The 25364-nt window shown below is 39.1% G+C and overlaps 3 protein-coding genes across 6 annotated transcripts; 1 reads left to right on the plus strand and 2 right to left on the minus strand.

Moving 5' to 3' along the window:
• The first annotated feature begins 701 nt into the window (after positions 1-701).
• LOC308406106 (uncharacterized protein) lies at positions 702-6577 on the plus strand. 2 transcript variants are annotated; one of them, XM_080896962.1, is made up of 4 exons: positions 702-764; positions 3968-4023; positions 4131-4490; positions 4610-6577. In XM_080896962.1, the coding sequence occupies exons 1-4, from the start codon at positions 754-756 to the stop codon at positions 4870-4872; spliced, it is 690 nt and encodes a 229-aa protein (XP_080753088.1). In that variant the 5' UTR covers positions 702-753; the 3' UTR covers positions 4873-6577. The 2 variants fall into 2 exon arrangements, with proteins under 2 accessions (XP_080753088.1, XP_080753089.1); XM_080896963.1 differs by lacking the exon at positions 702-764 and having other exon boundaries at positions 2298-4023; positions 4610-4679; positions 4770-6577.
• Positions 6578-14604: 8027 nt separating this feature from the next.
• On the minus strand, positions 14605-17397 carry LOC308406452 (uncharacterized protein). 3 transcript variants are annotated; one of them, XM_080897483.1, is made up of 4 exons: positions 17218-17397; positions 16111-16166; positions 15712-16013; positions 14605-15360 (listed from the first exon to the last, which is right to left on the minus strand). In XM_080897483.1, exons 2-4 carry the CDS (start codon positions 16157-16159, stop codon positions 15121-15123), a joined length of 591 nt encoding a protein of 196 aa, XP_080753609.1. In that variant the 5' UTR covers positions 16160-16166; positions 17218-17397; the 3' UTR covers positions 14605-15120. The 3 variants fall into 3 exon arrangements, with proteins under 3 accessions (XP_080753609.1, XP_080753611.1, XP_080753610.1); XM_080897485.1 differs by having other exon boundaries at positions 15660-16013; XM_080897484.1 differs by having other exon boundaries at positions 14605-15363; positions 15660-16013.
• A 1288-nt stretch (positions 17398-18685) lies between these two features.
• LOC308401584 (uncharacterized protein) lies at positions 18686-21936 on the minus strand. Its single transcript, XM_080889858.1, has 4 exons — positions 21863-21936; positions 20448-20503; positions 19981-20340; positions 18686-19606 (listed from the first exon to the last, which is right to left on the minus strand). The coding sequence occupies exons 2-4, from the start codon at positions 20494-20496 to the stop codon at positions 19407-19409; spliced, it is 609 nt and encodes a 202-aa protein (XP_080745984.1). The 5' UTR covers positions 20497-20503; positions 21863-21936; the 3' UTR covers positions 18686-19406.
• Positions 21937-25364: the final 3428 nt, after the last annotated feature.

The following is a 25364-nucleotide window of genomic DNA, read 5'->3' on the forward strand; positions in this document are numbered from 1 at the left end:
AAGTTTGGGACATAAGTGTAAAGGAAACAAATTATTCTGGTACATTTAACACGACCTTAGTTGGAATTACTAATAATATTTGACTAAGTCGTATCCACAACAGTTAAGTTAAAGTAGCTTAAAAATATGTTGGTTTTACTTGCTTAAATTAAATTCAGTGTACTTAAAAAATATTTCTGGATTCAAACAAATTTATTTCGTGTAACCACTTGTCATAAAAAAATTGAGTAAATTGAACAAAACATTTTTTTCAGTGCAGTTTGTGAAGAATGATGTGGCTTTTTCTGAGGCTTATCTTCAACCCAAGCAATTGGGTAATATTTTGACCCAATATCTCATCAAAGCTACCCAACCTAATTATTCAAGCCAGGGAGGCCATTAAAGAACCCAGCACATTGTCAACCCAACTCCTAAATCACAATTTTTGAACCCATTTTTGGTCAAACTAACCCAACTTATTAACCTAAGGCTTTTACCCAGAAGTCGAGCTATGAAATTAACCCAGCATTTTTTAGTGTGTATGGGTATAGAATTCAGCAAACCATGTTTAGGTTTAAAACTTTAAATAACACATTGCTAAGTGTTAAAAGTAAGTCATGAGGAGTTGGACTCAAAACTAACACATTTTCTGTTCAACCAACGCAGTATAAACCACGAAGGCGTGTCGGCACCTGCAGGCAAAACATAAAAATCCACAGAGGTTGCGCAGTATCGCACAGAAGAAAGTGAGCTGCAGACTGAAGCACGGTGGTGATGAACATTTGGTAAGTTTCAAACAATTTCATTGAAGAGAAATTGTTTCATGAAATATTTACAGAATTACATAATTTATTTTGTTAGAATATTATTTTAATTAAAGTTTTAATTGTAGCTATTAGCTAAGTTTCAGCAAGGCAATCTTAACATTTCATCTTTGGAAAGTTAAAGATGATTTAAAAAAAACAGGAATAGTTTAAGTACAAAATGAATGTTATTTTAGGAATGATAAAAAATGGTGGAATTTTCATTCATTTCATTAGATTTCATTCTTGGCCATGATGTGTGTAAAGAATAAAATAAACAACAGTGAGGGAAAAATCAAAAGAAATAATGTTGATGATAAACATGATGTATAGCTAATTTGCTTTGTATTAAAACATTATGACATTGATTTTAAATGCAAGGGTCAAACTGAACATATCTGAAAAACACTTGGATTGTCAGTACCCTTACAAAAAAAAACAGATTTACTTATTTATGTATACATATGTACCCAGATGATGATGTGAGGATCTATAAACATAATTATGTTGAGAGAGATCGTGGTCAGATTGGAAAACTGGCCTGACAGGAATGAACGAGAAAAAAAAAGTTAACTCAACAACATGACAGCTGGGTAGATTTACTGTTTCTCCTTCTCAGTTCTCCTTCAGTTCTTTTTCACATATCTGCTTTATATGTTTATATAAGCAGCTGTCCACTGAGACTTTTTTCTGTGTGGCTTTTACACAGTACATTGGGTAAAAAAGTATTCTGCCTCCACCTTAGACCTTTATCATATTAGTTAAGTAATATTTAAGATGAAGATAAATCTGATGTAATCATCAGATTACACATGCTTGCACACAACCACAGAGCGACATAGCTCTTTTAAAACTTTACAGTAGCCTTTGCATCAACCTTGAAGGAGCCTTTTTTAGTTTGCTCTTTAAGTGCATTTTGCTGCGGGTAAATATATCCTGCTATGGAGGGTGGAGGCTCATGTCGTGTTAAGAGCTTGATTAGCAACCACCAGCATGTTTTTAGCTAAAACTAAGCACAGGGAGAGCAAGTATTTTCATTAATGGAGGCTGACTTGTGTTTAATTCCCAAAACAAACTGTTTTATTTTGGCAAAACAAAGCAGCTCCCAGCTGTCAGTGCATTTAGCCTTAAATAGTCACTGAGCCTTGTGGAGTGTTTCATGAAAGCTCCAGTGATAATAAAAGGCATATGCCCCTATATACGCCCTCATCCACTAACCAACAACAAGTTTTAGTTGTGTTTGAAGACCTGTCACCACTTGTCCTATGCTGCTGTAAACACTGAAAGTACCTCATCTATCACTTTGGACACGTCCACACTTAATGCTATTCTTGAAAATATCCAATACATGGTGAGCTGAAGTTTTTTACTCTTACATTTGTTCATTTGTGTGTATGTTTGGTGGTGATGTTATAGGTTTGAAGGTAGTGTGTGTGTGTGTGTGTGTGTGTGTGTGTGTGGGGGGGGGGGGGGGGGGGGGGGGGGTCTTTTTGTCTTTGTTCTTGTGGTGACCTCTTCTGGTTAATATGCATTGAAAACCTAGAAAGATCACAGGTGTGCTCATTAATGGGTTTCCTTTTAGCAAAATTGCCACTGAGAGAGAAATGTGATGGACAAAATCTGCTGATCATTTTTGATGTGACTCCCCCACCTCATGCAAAGTTCTTATCCTCTGAGTCATTTTCACACCAAACCACCTACATAGGAAAGAGCGACATTTTGTAATATTAACTGCCAATAATCCTTCACCTTTAATTAAAATACAGCTGGAAAACTATTCATTTCTAAGCGACAGAAAATGTTTTTTTTTCTTCATTTTTCGGTCTAAATATTACATATCCAGAAAATCTATTATGTTCAACAATACAACTTATCTGCAGAAACTCATCCAGAAAGAATGAAGGATTTGAGTCATCTTCCATTGGTGTTAAAAAAAAGAACAGATATACTTCCGGGAAGGACGATGTATTTACTGCCTGTGTATTATATTTCCAAAGTATGCTCAGGATTAAAGCCCTTAACAACTTACCTTATGCACTGCAGTCAGGTGTTCAGCAAAAGAGACTATTATAAAATTTTCATTCTAAAAAATTTATGCTCATTGTTTTAAGTAAACTTTTCATTGTTATTAAATGTGTAGCTGTCAATAGTGTGAATGATTGTTTCAAAGTGAAAATAAAGAGTGACTAATGGCGATTTATTAAAATAAAACAGAAAAGAAAAGAAACACACATCAAGGTCACATCCTAATGGTTTTTCTTTTTCTTTTTTTTTTCAAATAAAATTTGATGCTGTTGTGTTGACAAAATATTAAACTCCATTCACGGTAGCTTATCCAAAACAGAGTGACTTTGTGACTCATATGTTTTTCAATCTGTCACCCTGAAAATTTCACATGTGACTGGATGAATGAAGGTGGGGGTGTTAGTCAGCAGCATTAGTGGGGGTCCAGGCAACTGTACTTCCTCAGCTAAACACCTATCTTAGGCTTCTATAACTATATATGAAATTAAGTCTGGTTTAGCAATAAAAAAGTTGAACACCACCACTGCTGATTTGTTACTCCAACTAAAATCCAAATCAGTTATTTGGTTAACATAAGTGTAGTGCTTCTGGATCAGTCATATAACCCTGGCTAATGAGGACACTGACTTTCGACCGGATGAGTCTATATAGGGCAGGTTTTGGAAGTAATCATCATATCTCTTTAACACTGAAAGACGCCACTCAAAGGTTTTTCAACCCTTAAGTGACACGTATATGAAATCAAGCATCTAGCCATAGAGTCTGCCTTTAAAAGCATTTGTGAAACAATGGTTTGTTCTAAAGAGCTTCTGTAATAAGATCCCATCGTTGCAACAATTCAGTTGGTGAAATTTCTTATCTCCTACAAATTCCACTCAAACTGTTCTACATGGCATATGTTTCCATTGCATAGCAGCTCTTGCTGGTGTAGTATTTGGTAGGCTCAGTATGTTTCTTGATTGTAGTTTAAAAGCATGATGTACGGGAATTCTAAAAAATTTAAATAAATAGAAACATGATAAACTTAAGTGAGCTTTCTTTTTTTAGAGGATACTATCATGTTTTTTCCAATCAGGATCATAAACCAGATCAGATATTGTCATGAGTGATGTCTTGAGTCAGACTGTAGATTTTCTTTCTTGCTCTGTCTCCTCTCACAGGGAGAAGATGATCTGCAGGATCCTGCTACTCATCATCCTCACCTCATGTGTCTCTGGTTCGTTTACAGCTTCACTTTATGAACTCCAAATAAAGCTCAACAACAGATTTGTTCCAGTTCTCAGTGTGTCTGCTCCTCTCTTTCCCTCTCTGTCTCCTCAACAGGATCATTTGTAGTCAATGTGACACAGACCTGCTATCAGGCAGAGGAGAACCACAACATCACACTGGAGTGGACGTTCACCACCAAACCTGACAGATCCACCAAAACTCTCAACGTCCTCTGTGAACTGATAACTGAGCGTACAGATTCAGTCCTGTATCGTGTTCAAGAAGGTGTTGAGGTGTCAGAGTCTCAGGATGAAAAGTTTTCAGGACGAGTTGAGAGTGACAAAGACGCCCTCAGAGAAGGACGAATCAGACTTCAACTGTTTAGACTCAGGACTGATGACTCGGGTCTGTACCTGTGTGAACTGAACACAGATTATGGCTTTGGCTCAGCCAGATGTAGACTCAGCATCAGTGGTAAGTTTTTTAGTGGAATGAGTATCAAATTTGACCTGAACCTTGGGATAATTTACTTTGGTTGATATGTAGACTAACTATTCACATTAAAGAAATGCATCTTGTGTCCTTTTTGTTAGCTTCGGATGACCCCAAACGTCCAAGTCCAACAGTGAACACACAACCAGAGAGTCGAGGATGGCTCAACCTGTATCCTTTACTTATACTGCCAGCAGCAGCTTTATTGATCAAACTCTGTTATAAAATCATAAAACGAAAACATAACCTAAATCTAAACAGTCACCGCCTAGGCAGCGAATGCAGTGAAGCAGTAGTCAACTTGAATAATTCAGATGCCACTCACCTTGCTGCTTCATTAGAAGCCACGTCCATCATCTTCTGAGTGTGGACATGACTTCCCTGAACTCCAAAGATTGTCATGTTAACAGCTGGGTCTGCAGTGGAAGATTTGTGGGAGCATCAACCTCAGTGAGAGCTGAGAAACACTGTCTGCAGTCTGCAGCCATCATCAAAAACACTGATGGAAACATTCAAAGCTCTTGTCACGTATATCATTAATAATATTTCCTTCCTCTTTTGGTTCTAACATTTGTTTTTGTTAGATATGGTATGAGGAATCTTTAATTTTTGTCCATTAGCATCCAGAGTGATTGAAATCACTTGTTGTTCTCCCATCAGCTGTTATAAATTATTACTGGTTAAAATGTGCCTGAACTCAAGTTGTTAAAAGAATTCTAAGTGTTACAGTGAACTCCTAATAATTTGACTATGGATCACCATAGGTAGAATTTACTTTTTCTAAAGTTAATGTTTATGTGTATATATTGTAAACAAGTCCTTATTTATATGAAAGAAGTTATGATTCTTCTGTATATGTGTGTGTCCAAATCATTTTATCAAAGGGTCAGAAGATCTTAAAGAGGTCTATAATACCAAGTGTAATCTAACATGTTTGGTACTATTACTTTACAAGGTGTATTACAAGAAGGACAGGAGTTTGATAATTATTTAAAATATATAAAACACTGAATGTGTACATATAAAGCAACAAAGTTGTTTACGCCAACTCTTAATCGTAACATTATTCTACTTAAAGAATATTTAGTTGGCGTTGAAATGACTTTTTCTCTCTCAGCACTGAAAATCTAACACTTGATTCTGCTGAGTTTTTCTGCTATCAGCTTCTGTCTCTGCTTTCATAAAATAAAATGATCGATCTTTTTGATCAACAACACAAACAATGGTGGTGACACTTTCTGTCGAAAAACACTGCGGCATGATGGGAACAGCTGCAGTTGTTTACATAAATCAGGGGTGTTGAACTCCAGGTTTTGAGGGCCGGTGTCCTGCAGGTTTTAGATCTCACCCTGGGTCAACACACCTGAATCACATGATTAGTTCATTACCAGGCCTCTGGAGAACCACTTTAACTGGTTTTGAACTGGTTCTAACTGGTTATAGTTGTTGTCAGCCAGTTGTGGCAGATGACTGCCCCTCCCTGAGCCTGGTTCTGCAGAAGGTTTCTCCCACTTTAAAGTAGTGATGGGCAGATGAAGCTTCATGAAGCACTGAAGCTTTTCATCCAATTGGTTCACCCCAGCGCAAAGCTTCTTGAAGCTTCATTTGCTCTAGTAGGACACCTACTGGACGTAAAAATATTAGTTGGCATGAATTTGAAGTGTGTGGCCTTTTGCACACAGCCTGTAAATGTCAACAACAAAAGGAGTGTGTAAAACATCTATATTGTATTGATGGCAGTATAGTGTGTATATTTATACTGGCAGTATGGAAAATGATCATTTGGAAATGCTTAAAATGGAAATAATCATTTACTGTGAGGTGAGGTGTGGTTGGGGTATGGACAGTGGTTGTGCTCTTGTAACGTTGAGGTATGGACAGCTACACACTGAGGCGTCAGTCCTGCCCATATTCTATTCAGTAAAAACTAAATTTTCACTGCTTTTATAACCTTTAGTGGGGAGAGCATAGCTAGGATTTAATGATTTAACAAATCTTTTGAATCCTTTGTCCTCCACAATGCTAAATGGCTGGGAGTCCTCAATCACCATGCTAACCAGGCCTTCATCTATTTGAGATTGTTCTCCTGAGGAAAGACAATAAAGACAAAGCACAAATATAAATATCACACACGTAACTTATTACAGCTGTATAATATTGTTATATCATTTAGTAACATTACTGCATGCTATATTATGATGGCATTTGATGGCTCACCTGGTCTTGCTCCACAATCGCTGTTCCCTTATTCTCATGCAAAGCTCTGCAGTGCCTAAGCATGGATGAGGTGTTGCTGTTATATCCCAGCTCCCTGGCACATAGCAACCACTTCACCTTGTACAAAAGTAAAGCTGCTTAACATAAATTGTATTGCACCATCAGTATTATGAAAATACATCTTCTGTAGAAATTTACATACCTTGTTGGGAGGAATGGGATCAAAATGTTCCCACACAGGGGAGGACATCCTCCTCTTCTTAGCCGGCTCCATTCTCTCCTGACTTTCTCTCCTCACTCTCATAAACCTCCAAACTGTCTCCAAACTCTCACTAACCGCAACTCTCCATCAAACACCTACATTTTGAATGAAGTCTGAGGGGTTTATATCGCTGTCATATCTCACGGCAAAGTTCGAACCACTTCATGAACCAGTCACGTGGTACAGCCGGGCAGCGAGGCTTCGGACGTCATCATTTTCAGCTCCTCCCATAAATGAAGCAAGCCTCGATACGCACATCGCGGAAACGCCCCCTCCATTACTCGACACAAGCTTCGAAGCCTCGATACAGAACGTCACATCACTACTTTAAAGGGAGTTTTACGTTTCCATTGTGACAAAGTACATGCTCAAAGGGGGTTTAGTTGAGTGTGAGCTCACTTTGTATTATTTTATTATACTATACAGCACATTGAAGCAACTGTTGTTGTGATTTGGCGCTGTATAAATACAACTGAACTGTACTGAACTTTGCAACACCTCATAACAAACTCCTGACGTTGTAGTGAAATTTCAAATTTATGAAAATTTTAAAGATTACAACACAGAAGGTAAAAAAGATTTGTCTTAAGTTGTCAGTTTTGTTAACTTTACATTTAGACCAAAAAAATCGTCATACTTTTTTTTTAATACAAAAGATCCATCACCAAATGGTCTTGGAATTGTCGGCCAGAATGGCAGTAAACTTAGCAAGCTGCCTCACATGGTAAGTCACAAGCACAATGATGACAACTAAAATGGTATTTATTGTTAACTTTTACAGACAACTTTAAAAAGACTAGTAATAGAAGCTTGTAAAACTGAGTACATTCAGGACAATAAAAATCGCTGTGAAGAGCAGTTAGAGTACTTAGCTTCCACCAAGGAAATAAAAAGGATGCAAGAGTTCTGTTTGTGAAAAGTGGTTTGTGGGGACACACAACAGAATATGAATGACAGAGTGAATAACACAAACAGGTCTCCTCCCGGTGGGACATACCCAGAATACCTCATCCACCCCGGGAGGCATCCTTGTCAGATGCCCAAACCATCTCAACTGGTTCCTTTCTATTCGGAAGAGCAGCGGCTCTACTCTGAGCCCCTCCCAGATGGCCGAACTTCTTACGCTATCTCTAAGGGAGAGGCCAGCCACCCTTCACGATCTCGTTCTTTTGGTCACTGTCCACAGCTCGTGACCATACGTGAGGGTAGGGGCGTAGATTGACTGGTAAATTGAGAGCTTCTTTTTAACACTTAGCTCGAGGGACCAGTGCAGCATCACTACCTCTCTTTGAGGCAGTCCAAAAGTCTTTTTCATGGCCTCTCCAAGCTCCTCCCACACACTCCCATGTGCAGTTATGGCCAAACTTATGTTCAAACATGGTGCTCGTCATGGCCAAACTGTGGTTTGCACAGAAGTCCAACAACAACACACAACTTGGTTCAGATCCGCGAGGCCGTTCCTCCCAATCACACCCCTCCAGGTCTCACTGCTGTTGCCCACATGAGCATTGAAGTCGGCCAGTAGGACAACACAGTCCCTAGGCGGAGCACCCTCCAGCACCCCAACGGGAACTCCAACAAGACTGAGTACTTTAAACCTCTACTTGGCGCATAACCACAGACCCATTCCCCAACCTGAAGCCAAGGAAACAAAACCTCTCATCCACTAGGAGAAACCCCAACGTACAGACAGCAAGCCAAGGGGATACTAGGATACCCGCCCCAGCCCACCGCCTCTCACTCCAGTACCTGGACTCTGTCTCAGTCTTGCAACTCCAGACTGAGATAGAGTCCAGCCCCTCTCCAGGATACTGGTTCCAGAGCCCAAATTATGGATTGCGGTGAGCCTGACTATATCTAGCCGGTACCTTGCAACCTCAAAATGCAATAACTTCTCCACCAGAGAGGTGACATTACTTGTCCCAATTGCTAGTATTGTTAGTCCGTCACACAATGCACCCCAGCCCTACAGGGCCTCCTGTGTGTGAACTGAACAAATCCAAAATGCATGCAAAACTGATAAAATACGAAGCCCATTTGCTTTTTTATACATACTTATCCTAAATGTTTACGTTAAGACCAGAGTGGTGGCATATTATGAAAAGAGCCTGCTTAAGATAAGATAAGATAAGATAAGATAAGATAAGATAAGATAAAACTTTATTAATCCCTCAGGTGGGTTCCTCTGGGAAATTCAGTTTCCAAAAGCACAGCACCGAAAGAAGTTACAACAGGTAAGGGAGCACAACGTGAGCAGAATATTATATATACACGCACATATATAAATACAGATACATATATACTTGCAGCAACAAAAATATAATATTCCAGAAACACACTTTGCTGATCTGATCAGCTGTTCATAACACTTCCTACGTTGGAATAGACGTCAGCACAAACTATTGCATGTCCGCCATGAACTGCCCGAAACCAGAAGTGACGTCATTTTTGCGGAAATGTAGTTTTTTACCATCAGGGCCTCAGGGCCTATACTGGTGCTTGTAAAAGTTATGTTTGACTTTATGACTTTCTGTGTCGCTTCTGGGATGCTTAGGACTCATATTGCACTGCTGGAAATAGTTTATTTTGATGCATATGCAGCTTTTTTGCAAATTTGCACTATAATATTTATTTTTGTTTTTCCTGCAGTGTATAAAAATTGGTGTATTTCAAAAATAAAACTATGAAGACACTCAAAATAAATTTCCTGTGGTGGGAAACTATTTTGTGCAACTTTTTTGTATTTACAGTTTTGAGTGATAAGCCTCTTAAATTTCTCTAACTAGAAATATATGTTAAAAAAACAAAAACGATTTTCAATTTTTTTGTAGTTTATTGCACTTTTTTGCAATTTATGTAATTACTATGTACTTAATGCATACATATTATTAAAATTTAGGCTGGAATGGTTGTATTGATGTATAGCAACTTGAAATGCTCCCAAAAATGGCTCCACAGCATGTAAAAATATAATATAAGCTCTGGCGGACTTGGTTCTATGGTAGGTCTTAAAGGGTTAAAAGGCCAAATAGGACCAGATTGATTATAATGCAGGTACAATAAAACAGATGATGAACACAGGGTGAGGATACTGCTTTTGAGCCATGAGGCCTGGGTCACATCAACACCAAATGTCAGGAGAGGAACTGGCACCGGGAGTCTCCCCACAGCCAGGAAGCTAACCTCAGGTACCTTCTCAGTTTCACCTGGACTACAGCTCTCGTTCCCCTTTTCAGTCTCGTGGGGGCGGGAGTCCCGGTGGGTTGTGCAAAGTAGCACGCACTTAGTTGAGGAACACACAAAAGGAGGAGGGAAAGTTTTTCTGTAGCTGTCCCAGCTGTCACAGTAGCTCTCCATTGAACCTTTAATGTTTATCAGTGTATCCCAAGCATAAATAAAAGCAGCAGAAGCAAAGTCAGAACACAAAAGAATCATTCTCAACTTTTATAGTTTCATGTATGTTTAGCATTTATGGATAGCTGTTTTATCCTATACATTGTTAAAGGTATGCAGTCTTGAGACACTGGGCGTAGAAACAGCTGTTATGTCGCTTGACTGTCAAAAAGACAACTTAGAAGGACATGAAGTGAGCATGGAAGGAGCTGCTGCTTTTTTGGATTCAACAGACATGCTCAACAGTTTTGGTTTGCATTTTGAAGGCTGACAGAGATAGATAAACCTGCATCAGATTAATCTGAATTTGTTATATGCCACAGTTAACTCACTGTTCAGTGGTTTTCCACTACATTTTCAGGAAGTTTCTTAACTGTTTCTGCTGCCAAAGAATCAGTTTGTAACACAATAAGGAGAATTCTTGAATAGATTATATTAACGGACCAATAGGTTCAACTATAGGAGCACAGTGGTGTGTTTAAATAAGACACATAGAGAGGAATTTAACTGGAAAGAACCAACTGGCTTTTGTAAACCAAACCATAGGTTTGACAACCACAGGTTTTGGGCATTTTACACAACTGTGGAAACAAAAATTTTACATTTTTTTAAAAATGAAACTAAATAAATAAATAAAATAAAATAAAAACACATTAAACTGCTAATATAGAGACTTGGCCGAGTGTTAGTTCTCAGTTCTCGATTCTGGGTGCACCCTGGTAACCTGACTCTTAAGCCGTTATAGAAAACAAGTTACTTAAATTCAATTTTCATTCAAATGAAGATCTCACACACCATTCACATATGGAGAATATTCTACACAGCAGTCTATAGTGTATGTGACTAAAAACCTGAAACAATTCAGTTGTGCTTGATTTTAATAAAACACTGGTAATAATACTTGGATCAGAAATGGGATGAGCTCTTAAAAAGCTGGTAGTGGACTGAGTGAAGGGTTACAGGACAGTTTTACTACTGTGTCACAGCGATCGAGCCAACTCTGACAACATTTCCTCCTTTTATTCCAAGGAAAGGAGAGTTTCAGTTTCACACAATCTTACAATGAGAACAGCACACGTTAAATTGGGCATTAACTGGTGCTCAGGGACTGTGCAGACCAGCTCTGTCAGGTGGCCCTGTACATCTTCAACCTGAGCCTGAGCCTGGAGAGGGTTCCTGAACTGTGGAAGACTTCCTGTGTGGTTCCAGTGCCAAAAATCGCACACCCCAGGGAGCCCAACCACTTCAGGCCTGTTGCCTTGACTTCTCATCTGATGAAGACCATGGAAAGGCTCATCCTGCATCACCTTCAGCCACTGGTGGGCTCAGTGTTGGACCCCCTGCAGTTCACCTACCGTTCTGGAATTGGGGTGGATGACGCTGTCATCTACCTGGTACACCGATCCCTCTCTCCCTAGAGCAGGCGGGGAGCACTGTGAGGATCATATTTTTTGACTTCTCCAGTGCTTTCAACATCATCCAACCCGCACTACTGAGAGGGAAGCTGGAGGGAGCCGGAGTAGGCAAACAGCTGACTGCATGGACCATCGACTACCTTACCAACAGACCACAGTATGTGAGGCTCCATGACTGTGTGTCCGAGGTGGTAATCTGCAGCACGGGGGCACCACAGGGCACGGTTCTCTCACCTTTCCTGTTCAGCCTTTACACTTCAGACTTCTGTTATAATTTGGACGATTGCCATCTACAGAAGTTCTCAGATGATACAGCCATCATTGGATGCGTATCAGACGGGAATGATCAGGAATACAGGGGGTCATCAGTGACTTTGTTGGCTGGTGTGAGACCAACGTACTCCAAATCAACGCGGCAAGACAAAGGAGATGATCATAGACTTCAGGAGGAAGTCACCCCCTACAACACCGGTGAACATCCAAGGGAAAGACATTGAGATAGTGGACTCTTATGAGTACCTGGGTGTTCACCTCAACAATAAACTGGACTGGACTACAAATACAGACATCCAGAGTCGACTCCACCTGCTGAGGAGACTGAGGTCCTTCGGAGTCTGCAGGACTCTGTTAAGGACATTCTATGACACTGTGGTAGCATCTGCCCTTTTCTATGCAGTGGCCTGCTGGGAGAGTGGGTGCACGGACAGGGACAGGAGCAGGATTGACAAACTGGTGCGGAGGTTTAGCTCCGTGCTGGGATGTCCCCTGGAGTCTGTGGAGGTGGTTGGTGAGGGGAGGATGTTAGTAAAGCTGACATCCATCATGAACAACCCACATCACCCACTGCATGAGTATGTGAGTGGGCTGAGCAGCTCCTTTAGTCAGAGACTGAAACACCCTCGCTGCAGGAAGGAGCGCTTTCGCAGATAATTCGTCCCAACAGCAGTTAGACTCTATAACTCCTCAATCACGATGTCATAAGTCACTGGACACTGAGCATCCACGGTCACCACTTCATGCATAATGGACCTTCCATGACCTTCCAAGCTATATAGTTTATGTCTTCCATATTTCCAACTATATCCATAATCACATACTGTGTATGCTACCATTGTATATAGTGTATTATCTTACTTTTTTTCATTGATAGCTTAATTGTATTTTTGTATTTCCTTCATATATCTGTACCTGAGCTGAGGTGATGCAAAAATTTCCCCGTTGTGGGATCAATAAAGTCTTATCTTATCTTATCTTATCTTATCTTATCTTATCTTATCTTATTTCAAACATAAGTAAAGAACTGAGTCATTCAAACTGTCATGACAAACATTTGTGAGATTAAAGGCATATTCCTACAAAAGCCTTGGCAACCAGGTCACTAACCCAAATACCTATCGTGTCCACGCCTTTCAGTTGCAAAGCTGACACTAAGCCTGTTCATTAAATATAAAATGATCAAAAATTAATGAGAATAATCAATAATTAAAGCAGTATTTGAATTATAATTTTGCTGAAAGTTTCATGTCATCTAGGTCTGATTCGATAATTCAGAGGTAACAAGTGAAAATATAATTAATAGGAATAAAAACTAAAAAAAACATATAAAACATTGCACGGCCACGCTGTGCTAATTATATATTTTAAAAAATAAATGTAGAGGTGGGAATTGCAATTAATATAAATCTCAAAGTGTTCACAACATTCCTGAACAGAAATAGGCCTCTGCACCTGGGATGAGGGTGTGGCCATGAAAACAATGTGACATGCCATTGGATGTTGGGACACATAATAACATGACGCTAAGCATCGGCCAATGAATGTGAACTAACAACCACAAGGTATGGCTGCACTGTAGGAAAAAATCTTAATATAAAAGTATTCTACTGTGCATTTTACAGTTTTGTTCTGTTCTTCTAGAATATCATTAAAGTTACGTAAATAGACTGTGATTTCACATTTCAAATGTAAATTAACATTACATCACTGTAATGTAATAAAACATAATTTTCATGATTATTAAATGTATCTGTCTGTACATATGCATATTTAGATTGTTAAAATACATTCACAAATGTATCATGATTGAAAGATTGAACTTTTGAATTCAAATGTAGTGCTATGGAAAAGTATATAACATGATTCCTATAAGCTTGTGTTACATCACATAAGTATTATTATCACTGAAATTTAGGGCCATTGTGGCTCAAGAGTTGGCAGTTCACCTTGTAATCAGAAGGTTGCAGGTTCAAGCCCCGGCTCGGGCACTCTTGGTATTGTGTCTGTGGTCTAGACTCTTCGCCTACTGTTGATGTCCAGAGGGGCCAATGGTGCGATATGGCAGCCTCTCCTCTGTCAGTCTGTCCCAGGGCATGCAATCCATTATTATTTAAACCAACTGTTAACTGTATATTTCTGTACATTTACGTATTATGATTCATATTGCCACATTCATTGACCTTGCTTATAGGTAATTTCATTGTTTGATCACGTTAAAATGTAATGTCTAAAAGCACTTGGAAAAGGCAGAATCCCATGTAAAATTAGCGCAACAAACTGTATTGTCATTACTGGGAATAACCGTATTTTTATGAGGAAGTTATTTTCTGTTATTTTACGGTAGTATTTTGGCGCCCCAGCTGCCGGAATATTACTGTTTTTTAAAGATGTTTTTTTTTAACAGTGCAGTCACTCAGCTCAACAACATCACAAATCACTTCATTAAGTTTTTCTCATCACAGTGATCTTTGATACACAACATCTAAATAGCTGTCAAAATGCTTCAATTAATGGGAATCAGAAAGATTGGAAGTGTCTTTAATTAATTCCTGAATCTTAAAATGCATATAATACTGACTTTGATAAATAGCATTGCATGGCATACAGGACAAAAACAAAACAAAACAGAAAAGATGTTGCATACATTCACGCGCACGGCCAAGTTACAGTTACTGTGCAGCCTGCAGACAGCGTTTCTCAGCTCACACACTCCCAACAATGTTTTTAAAGAAGGAGGCTGCTCATTGTTAAGTTATGCTGAAGTTTAAATCATTAAATGGCAGTTACATCATTTAAACTTACAATAATATGAACATAAAACATGAATGTCATATTACAAAGTCGTTTCCTGACACTTGAAACATTCACACTCTTGGGTGGTTTGTCTTCAGGTTTTCTCACTTGAGTTTTCGACTAATGCTCTGACAATTAAGGCTGTTAGAAATGGCTCCAAGAGAGTTCTCTTAGTCCTGGTTTCAGTTTAGGTCAGTTCAGTTTTATTTATGTATCGCCAAGTCGCAAAAGTCACCTCAAGGCACTTTAGTTTCTCTCAGTACTTAGAGACAGTAGGAGTAGAGAAAACCGGTCTGGCTGGTTGTGTAGAGAAAAGTATGCACATCATTGAAGACCTACATAAAACCTTTATGCCTTCTGAGTCGATTATGGCGTCTGCAGGCAGAGAAGAGCACAACCAGTAGAGGTACCAGTCCCAGAAAAGGGTAGAGGGTGGCTCTTTCCCATCTGTCTGATTGGGTACTCCAAATTGATCTCTTGTGTTGGGAATGAACAGCTGCTGGTGCAAAGGACAGAAAAATGTAGGTGATTAGTCTGTCAAAGAGAATAATTTTATCATTAATGGTAGTTGTAAAAGTAATTATTTGCTTCACTGCCTAAATATATATGCAAGACGACTGACAGGATCTACTGATACACATACATATTATTAGTTGGTTTCTAAAAATCAAATGAGATGAATTCACACTGTTTTATTTACTTTGCAATTGCTTTGCAATGTTGTTGTTTTTTTTTGTTTTTTTATATATGCATTTTTGGACTGTTCTGGATTGAATTCACCTTTTGTTGACTTACCAGTGACATTGAGTTGACAGCTCTCAACGTGAAAGTGATAACCTGTGCTCACCTCACACAGGTACAGACCCGAGTCATCAGTCCTGAGTCTGGACAGTTGAAGTCTGATTCGTCCTTCTCTGAAGGCGTCTTTGTCACTCTGGACTCGTCCTGAAAACCTTTTATTCTGAGACTCTGACACCTCAACACCTTGACGAAAATGATATAAGACTGAGGCTTTATCATCATCTTCCTTTTCACAGATGATGGAAAGAAAATTGGAGGGGGTATTAGTTGCAGTTTTGAATGTCCACTCCAGGGTGACAGTCCCACTCTCCACTGCATGATAGGAGGTCTGTGTCGCATTCAATGATTCTGTTGAGGAGATATATCGGAGCAGACACACTGAGAACTGGAACAAATCTGTTGTTGAGCTTTATTTGGAGTTCATAAAGTGAAGCTGTAAACTAACCAGAGACACATGAGGGGAGGATGACGAGCAGCAGGATCCTGCAGATCATCTTCTCCCTGTGAGAGGAGACAGATTGATTTTATTCATTCCTTGCAACTGTTGATCTTGTTCATTATCCTGTTAGGAAACCCAAGCACTAGAAAACAATTTACTGTTACTGAAGATATAAAAAAAAACAAAAAAACATGTAATGAACCAACTAAGTTACTCACAGCATGTTTGGAAAAGTAAGAAAAGGTCTTTTTTTTTTTTGAGCTAAAGACATTAAAAACAGTCACAGCTTTATTCCTGTCCGCTGTGCAGAGATATAAACAGAACAAAAGGTGACTCCATAATTTCTATTTCATAGGGCATTTTAGGGCATCACCTAGAATGTATAGTCTCCTGAAAGGGCTGTTAAGAGATATGTTGGAATAGTAAATTGTTATCTCCTGTCTCCCTTTCTCAACCACTTTAACTAGAGCCAGATGGAAAATCTTGCACGTTCCAGGACTGGTTATTAGGAGAATTTGTAAGGACTTGAACAGAGAACAGACATCTGTTATTGTTTCTCTGTTCAGAACAGTGAACAGAGAACTGTAGTGCAGATGTAATACAAATGTGTAACAACATAAACAATAGCATAGAAGAAACAGACTGAAATGGAACAGATACATTCAAGTAACAGCAATATTAGATACAGCACAACATTGTAGGTGAATTCAAAAACAATTAAAACACCAGTTACCCGAATTTAGGACAAATAGGCATAGACTGCACAAACATGGGAGGTCTGAGTCCTCTTTTAGACTGGGGTCATTGGTGGCCTTAAGACCATAAATCCATACTCACATATTTACAGATTTAGGTTTAAGTTGAAAGCCAATGATATGAAGTACAAAGAGAAAGGTTTTAGTGAACTAGAAGTAGAAAGTAGCATAAGATAAAATAAGATAGAAGTACAAAAATGTAGTTGAAAAACAATAAATGTCAGCTGGATCTCAATTAGTGGTCCACACAAAACACAAAGCCAATTTAGACCCAACGCAGCAGCCTTCACTGCAGAAGCTGAAGGTACAAATAGACTGCAAGAAAAAACAACACAGAAAATATCACTGTTTAACTTACAATTGCTTTGGAAACCGGATTTTGAGAATCAACCCTGGACTTAGAGCCGCACAGATATCAAGGCGCTGCTGATGCTTCAGCTCCGGTACAGTAAAGAGATCCTGAGGACAGATCTATATCCTGAGAAGTATGAAGAAGGAGTTAAAGAAGCATAGTAAAAGATCAACTGCGTACTCCTGCTGTTTCCTCTTATGTCAGGTAGTGTCAGGTCTTCAGTAATCCTGAGGCAGTGAAGCCCCGCCTTCTGTTTAAGTTGGCAACAAGTCAACTATTCAGATGACGTACCAGATTCCACAAAGGTCAAAATTTTAATTTCTCCCTCATCATCCATCCATTTGCTTATCCTTTTCAGGGTCGCTGGAGCCTATCCCAGCTGTCATAGGGCGAGAGGCAGGGTACACCCTGGACAGGTTGCCAGTCTGTCGCAGGGCCAACACACAGGGACAGACAACCATTCACACCTAGTGACAATTTGGATTTGAATTAACCTATCCCCACAAGCTGCATGTCTTTGGACCGTGGGAGGAAGCCGGAGTACCCGGAGGGAACCCACGCAGACACGGGGAGAACATGCAAACTCCACACAGAAAGACCCCGGCCTGATGTTGGAATTGAACTCAGGACCTTCTTGCTGTGCGGCAACAGTGCTAACCACCGTGCCACCGTGCACCCTCATCGAGTCTTAATAATTTCCCAGGTCTTGAAATATCAGAAATTCATTTTTGAATTCCCCTAAGTCTCTGTGAGTTTGTTTACTAAGACTTTGGATCTTATTTTTATAAGGCTTGCCTCTTGTTAACATGCTGAGTAATACTGAATATAATTTAACACATTTAAGACCAGAATGAGCTGTAACGCAAACAGGATTTAAGGGTTGGGTTGAGAATATTATTAATAGAAGCTGTCAGGAGGAGCTAAAGTTTACCTTCGTTATATTTCATTTGCATATGACTGGAATGCAGTTTGTGAAGTTATGTTACATTCAAGTGTTCAAATAGCGTACCTTCCCACCCAGTATTACGCCAGCAAGATGAGTCACTGCGTCATTGTGACCGTCATCAAAAGAAAGCCTTCGACTTGTTTTCTTGGTGCCTGGGTTTGAGGTGCTCATAAATCACCATGTGCTAAAATCCATTTGTCCTTTAAACGTTTAAAGAATCCTCCAGCATGTGACAGCTCAGGCTAATTAGTCTAGACTGATTCAGTTTTGGTCATTAAAGAAAGACGTTGTGTGAAGTTAACTTGGCTTTAAGAATCCAAGCTTCATGTCATGTTCTCTTGATTTTTGTTGTAAGTCTTCATATTGTGGCCTTTGAAATTTTTGATTCATATGTGTTGAGGTTTGAATGTTTATTTTATCTTATACTCTTGTATTCCATGTCTTTAGTCTCTGTTGCATTTCATTTCTTGAGTTATTGTTTTTGCAGAATTTCAATTTGTTGTTTTGTTCTCATCTCTGATTGTTTTGCAGTCTTGGACTTTGATGTTTCTGGATTTGCGGTTAGCAATAATGGAGACAAGACTGACTGAATGCAGGGAGGAGACACAGAGACAGGCCAAGAAAAGAAATGAAAGGGAACTGATTAAACTAAACAAGGAATTAAAAACGAAACACCTAGATCACTGGTCTAGGCACTTGGGAAAAATACTAAACATCAGAGGACTAAGGAAAATAAAAAGTATCACATACAACTCCAGAAACAAATCACAAATCCACAATATTAAAAAGTACAAGGCAGAAACCCTGAGATCCTAATAGTTACTAGTAAGACTGGATATAGTGTAGCTCTTTGTAATGGGTATCTTCCTGCGTTGTCTCTGAGAAGATACAGCAGTTGATCAGATGGAGTCCAGTCATTTATTCAGTTTGTACAGGTATTCCCACAGCACAGGAATGAACACTTTGTATGCTTTGTGTAGAAATAATACACAACAATAAGCAACATTCATATTAATATTACAGATTACATGGGTTTATACAACAGTCTGCTAAAACCAGGAGAAACCTGGTGTTAAACCAACTAACACCTACTGCTGTTACTACATGATTGAATGCAATCCAACATTTCCATCTGCTGGTTATAATGGTTAACAGCAGAGCAAATTTGCAGCTGCGGCTTTATGTTTTGTCAAGCTTCTTTATAATAGTTGTTCTTGGACTGTAGGTTCCTGTCAGTACTGATGGGTTTTTACCATAAGAAGCTCAGCATCTGTACTTCTGCTATAGGATTTTGTATCCTCTCTTCATTTCTGAAAACAACTAAAAGTATTGCAAACAGTGCCAGCAGAGCTGCCAACACTCCCATTAAAATGTAGAAACCGGTCATTCCTCCAATTTCTGTTGTCGTTTTTGTTGTTGGTCTGTGAGGTTGGAGCTGATCAGCAGCTGCTGTAAGAACATGGAGACACTAACGTTAATGATCAGAATCAAAATGATAACAGTTCAGCTCACAGTGTTAGAGTTACGGATCACAATAAAATAATAATGATCTCCAAAAAATAATAACTTTAATGTGTAGAATAAAACAGAAATTGAAGGGGATAATCCTCCTTCCATAATTTATAAAATGAAGCTCCTGTTTTATTCAGTTTGAGTTCAGATCTAGCCTTCAATGTTTAGACGAATACATAAAAGAGTTTTGTGTTTAACTGGTCCATCAAAGTTTGAATAATAATCTGCAGGTTTTCATACATCATTCCAGACATAAACATGACAAACCAATTATTTTTAAAAAATGCAATATTTTAACTAAATAAAGATACCAGTTACGTTGAGTCCACATCTTCCAACACTGAAGCCATAATCAGTGTTGACCTCACACACGTACAGACCCGAGTCATCAGTCCTGAGTCTGGCCAGTTGAAGTCTGATTCGTCCTTCTCTGAGGGCGTCTTTGTCACTCTGGACTCGTCCTGAAAACTTTGCATCCTGAGACTCTGACACCTCAACACCACTGGACACATGATAGAAGCCTGAGGTTTCATAATTAGTCATCTGTTGACAGATGATGGAAACAGAGTTTGTGGAGTTGTCAGGTTTGGTGGTGAACGTCCACTCCAGTGTGATGTTGTGGTTCTCCTCTGCCTGATAGCAGGTCTGTGTCACATTGACTACAAATGATCCTGTTGAGGAGACAGAGAGGGAAAGAGAGGAGCAGACACACTGAGAACTGGAACAAATCTGTTGTTGAGCTTTATTTGGAGTTCATAAAGTGAAGCTGTAAACTAACCAGAGACACATGAGGTGAGGATGATGAGCAGCAGGATCCTGCAGACCATCTTCTCCCTGTGAGTGACACAGCAAAAATGAAAATCTACTTCATTCACTGATGACAATATCTAATCCTGTTCATGATCCTTATTACACAGACTCACCAAAACTACAAGAACTACAACCACGGCAACAGAAGCATCTAGAAGAAAAACCTGCAGTGTTCAGAGCTGAAAAAAATGCTTTTTTCTGATACAAGGTAGTGATGTGGTTCATTTTCTAAATAGATGGAAAAAAATTAATCTGTTTCTCTGAACATCTCCTCGCAAACAAATGCGATGCTGCTACAGAAAGAAATGAATGAATTTATTTTTAAAAAGGTAAAATACAAACTCTGCAGTGTCCTCTTCTTTCAGATGGTTTCCTTTTTACACCAGAGTCAGCTCTGCTGCATCTCCATAACAATTTGGAAATCTGTACAGTTTCACTTTTACATTTAGGTGAGATTTTGCCAGTTTAATCTTACCCTACTTCTTATCATGATAGTGCAATATTCGCAGATGCCACATGATGGAGCTAAGTGCTCATCTCATCCAACGGAAGTGTGGTTTCTTTTTATTTGATTTTTTTTTTTTTTTACAGTTTTTCTCCATTGGTGACATGTTTTGGAGGGAATGATCATTAGACTGAGAATCAACTAATCAGTTTAGATCTACAAAATCTATTCATTTGGAAAATGTGCTAAATATGGGCTAACTGTATAACTGTAGGCTACTTGTACTTAATCATTTGCAAAGATTTACTGAGACAATTGAGACATGTACTAAGGCACTTGCCATTTGATAAAATTAATGAGAAATGCCATTCTGTTGTGAACATTTGCCAAGAGGTTTGTCCATGTTATTTTGAGAATGCAATTTCTCTTTCAAGAAATGAGCCAAAACAATGGAGAAAAACTGTAAATCAAGAATTGAATTCAAAATCCTGCTCCTCCCATACAAGGTCAAACACTATGTCAGTTTTTGAGAGTGGGGCTCTGAGATATAACTTAGCCAGTTATTAGTTTCAATTTTTCTTTAATACCACAGGACTCTACGCTTCCCCTCACATTTCACATTTCATTTTTCTGTTAAAACTTTCTGACTTTGTTTAAAAAGACATCAATTTAGACATCAATAAAAAATGTCTGTATGCACAGAAAAAATATTTTGAAAACTAAAAAAGGGTTTAATCTATAAGTGAAATTGCTGTGTGATATTTGTTGTTTGTCACGGCTGCCGAGGCGAGCCGTGTGGAGTTGGAAGAAGGACCCAAGATGCAGGCAGTGGATGAAATGCTAGTGAGGTTTATTTACAAAGGTGTAGTGGCAAACAAGCAGTGGGGCATGACAAATAACTGAAGACACCTAAACTGGGAGAAATAAAAATAACAGACCTGGGAGCATACGATAAAGGGATGAGAAGCAGAGAGACGCAGACAAGGAACAGGACACCGTGGTCCACACGGTAACGCAGACTGACACGACGTAACGCAGACAAACCAGCAACAGGCAGGAGAACACACAGGGCTTAAATACACACACCAGGGGATGAGAGACAGGAGGGCAACACGGCTGGGAGGAATCAGAGCTGAAGGGACAGGGGAAACGTAAACTGAACACACTCACATCAGACAGAGACCTTCACAATAAAACAGGAAACTAACAGACAGAGAACCAGACAGGACACTGAACTTGACAGGCGGACTCATAAGTAGACACAATAACACCATGGACAGACAAAGGGAACACAGAGAAGTGGGGGCAGGCAGGCAAAGAACAGAACCCTAACAAATGGCAAAATCACAACAGAATACACACTCAGAATAAACAAAAGCATAAGGAAACACAAAACACTGAGTCCTCAGACTCAGGACCATGACAGTGTTTGATTTTGATCTGTTTTGTACTATCAAGTTATTGTTCTGGGGTAAAGGTTGTAAATGGGGATGTAGCTTTAACTGGGTATCGTAACAGCAGTTTTTCACCCATTCTGTGTTTCTGTGTTTGTTTATTGTCTTTAAAAGTCACTTTCTATTATGTGACTTTTTCGAAAGTGTACCAAGCTTTTTGATTGCACTTAAAAATGACCGCTAAACAACATGTTTTTAGTTCATAGAGTTGGTGGCATTTGGTTCATTTGGATTGTTTGATCGTTGTTAGATGATTAAACAACTATAACAATAGTATTATAGTATGGTGTACACATGGACTGAAAGGATTTTAACATATTAATAAAGATCTGTGAGGGAAAGGTCATTTTCAATTATATACATATACATATTATATTTTTCATGTTGAAAAGCTTTTATCTGATCAACAGGCTCAGAGAAGGGTTTGATCCACTATTTAATCTTAACATCTGCCTTCACTCATAAAAATGCTCCAAATGAATAACTACAACATTTCTATAAACATACTGAAAGCATAACCAAAAGGAGAAATGAACTGAAGCTGAAGTGAACACAGAAAGAGAAACAAACTAATGTGACATGATCCGAGGAAGCCAGGTGTGGCAGCTGTGTTTGCATATGCAGTGAAACTACACTTCTACCAGTTTACTGTAGGTACTGATGAAACAGACAGGTACCGAGTGAAAGAAGAAGACATAGTAGATGTATGTATTTACTCTTTTCATTGATTTCACTGTAATTCTGTTTCTTCTTTCCTGCTGTGATGTGGATGATGGGTCAGCTTGCTTCCTGTGAAATTAGTTCAATATTTGAGTTACTACATATTATTAGGTTGAGCTAAGACCAAACCAATTGATTATACATCATAATGTTCACCTCTGTAACGGGACCCTGACACAGAACATTTAAGAACCTTTGCTCTGGACAGAGAGGACTGAGGGAGACCACACCCTGTGCACTGTCTCTGTGTCTGTTGATTGGACTGAACCATGAATTTGGTCTTTTGTATATTGACCAGTGTTGGTCAAGTTACTTGAAAAATGTAATCAGTAACTAATTACTGATTAGTTCCCCAAAAAAGTAATCCCGTTACTTTACTGATTACTTATTTTCAAAAGTAATTAATTACTTAGTTACTTAGTTACTTAGTTACTTTTTAAAAACATGATTTACAACCCGAAGAGGTGATAAAGCATAGATCTTTCAGCCCAATTCTACTTTTTCTACATAATCCATCATACAAAATGTAATCAAATGGAAAAGTCTCTTTTTTTAACTTGTTTTATCAGTTTTAATCTTTTAACACTAGGAGTCCCAGGCTTCTACCTTTCTACCTTTAAAACCCACCACCAGCCAAATGGCTGGTAGGCTTTTAGCTAGGCTTTAGCTTCAGCCAAGTGGAAGCTAAATTGGCTAGTCATTCATATGTAAATTTGGTTGTTAGCTGGGAATTCTGGAGGGAGGGGAGTGGGGGTGTGTGGATGAGGGGGTGGGGGAGCTGCTAAAAGCTGTGAACTTCCTTTTGTGTTTCATCTTGATGCATTCTCAATCATCCAGGGAAATAAATCTCCAAAAGTCACCAACTTGGAGTGTTTCAGTTTGCCATCTTAGGGAGAAATCAACACACATGGGTGTAGGTCCTTTGTTGCTGAGATTTATTGATAAAAACAGTACAAAAAACCAACCATTTGTACACATATTTACAAATAATAATAAAAAGTGAGTGAGTACATTTCAACATTTTCAGCAATCACTCACAATCCTGGCACTGCCATGGTATCTGTAGTCTGCATTTACCACATGTGTATCTGTAGCAGTGAACACATCGCACAGTGGCATGATTGTTCTTGCATTTGTGTTTGACCTGACACATGGCTCTTTTTCCAGGACTAGGTGTGGAGGGTTGTGTCCGAAGCAACTGTTCTTTTCTTGCCTTCTTCTCAGCTACATGAGAGTGAGCCAACTCTCTTGCAAGCTCCACCACATTTACATATGAATGACTAGCCAATCCACTAGTGGATTGAGGAATTTCCCTGCGAATCTTGTTGACTGTGCCGAGGATGGTGGTTTTCAGTCTAAGAAGTTTTTGTGCAAGTGAAAGCGATGTGAAAAAATTGTCCGTGGTAACATTTCTGCCCTTGTCTAGGAATGGTTCCATCAGCCTCATTACTACATTTTCAGAAAGTCTCTCCCCAGTGGGACGATTGGGGTCCTTGCCAAGATATGGGAAGACATTGCAAATGTACTTGGATTTTAGGTCGCAAGCCACCCAAAACTTGATCCCAAACTTGTCCGGTTTACTTGCAATATACTGCAGGAAACAGCACCGAGTCTTTGATGGGAAAAGCTGTTCATCAACGGTGATATGTAGACCAGGGTTGTAGCACGTGATGCAGTTGGTGACCAATGATCCCCACACACTGGAAATTGCAGCGAACTTATCAGTCTTTGCTCAATTTGCTCCATTGTGGCATCAATCAGACCACTGGTATAATGTTGAAATGTACTCACTCACTTTTTATAATTATTTGTAAAAATGTGTACAAATGGTTGGTTTTTTGTACTGTTTTTATCAATCAATCTCAGCAACAAAGGACCTACACCCATGTGTGTTGATTTCTCCCTAAGACGGCAAACTGAAACACTCCAAGTTGGTGACTTTTGGAGATTTATTTCCCTGGATGATTGAGAATGCATCAAGATGAAACACAAAAGGAAGTTCACAGCTTTTAGCAGCTCCCCCACCCCCTCATCCACACACCCCCACTCCCCTCCCTCCAGAATTCCCAGCTAACAACCTAATATACATATGAATGACTAGCCAATTTAGCTTCCACTTGGCTGAAGCTAAAGCTTAGCTAAAAGCCATTTGGCTGCTCTCCGGGTTTTAAAGGTAGAAAAAGCCAAATGGCAGTCCGTGGTGATGTAAGTGTTAACTTTATGCATCAAGCAAAAATTTTATTATATGCAACATTCTCTGACTTGA

This window comes from Rhamphochromis sp. 'chilingali' (assembly GCF_963969265.1).
Source record: "Rhamphochromis sp. 'chilingali' genome assembly, chromosome: 1".
Classification (NCBI taxonomy): domain Eukaryota; kingdom Metazoa; phylum Chordata; class Actinopteri; order Cichliformes; family Cichlidae; genus Rhamphochromis; species Rhamphochromis sp. 'chilingali'.

Coding starts and splice junctions, on each gene's coding strand:
- LOC308406106 (XM_080896962.1), top strand. Junction 4,024..4,130: donor CCTCACCTCATGTGTCTCTG/GTTCGTTTACAG, acceptor TCTCCTCAACAG/GATCATTTGTAGTCAATGTG. Junction 4,491..4,609: donor ATGTAGACTCAGCATCAGTG/GTAAGTTTTTTA, acceptor CCTTTTTGTTAG/CTTCGGATGACCCCAAACGT.
- LOC308406452 (XM_080897483.1), bottom strand. CDS start 16,159: ATGATCTGCAGGATCCTGCTGCTCGTCATCCTCCCCTCATGTGTCTCT. Junction 16,014..16,110: donor CCTCCCCTCATGTGTCTCTG/GTTAGTTTACAG, acceptor TCTCCTCAACAG/AATCATTGAATGCGACACAG. Junction 15,361..15,711: donor CGGGTCTGTACCTGTGTGAG/GTGAGCACAGGT, acceptor TTGCACCAGCAG/CTGTTCATTCCCAACACAAG.
- LOC308401584 (XM_080889858.1), bottom strand. CDS start 20,496: ATGGTCTGCAGGATCCTGCTGCTCATCATCCTCACCTCATGTGTCTCT. Junction 20,341..20,447: donor CCTCACCTCATGTGTCTCTG/GTTAGTTTACAG, acceptor TCTCCTCAACAG/GATCATTTGTAGTCAATGTG. Junction 19,607..19,980: donor ATGTGGACTCAACGTAACTG/GTATCTTTATTT, acceptor ATGTTCTTACAG/CAGCTGCTGATCAGCTCCAA.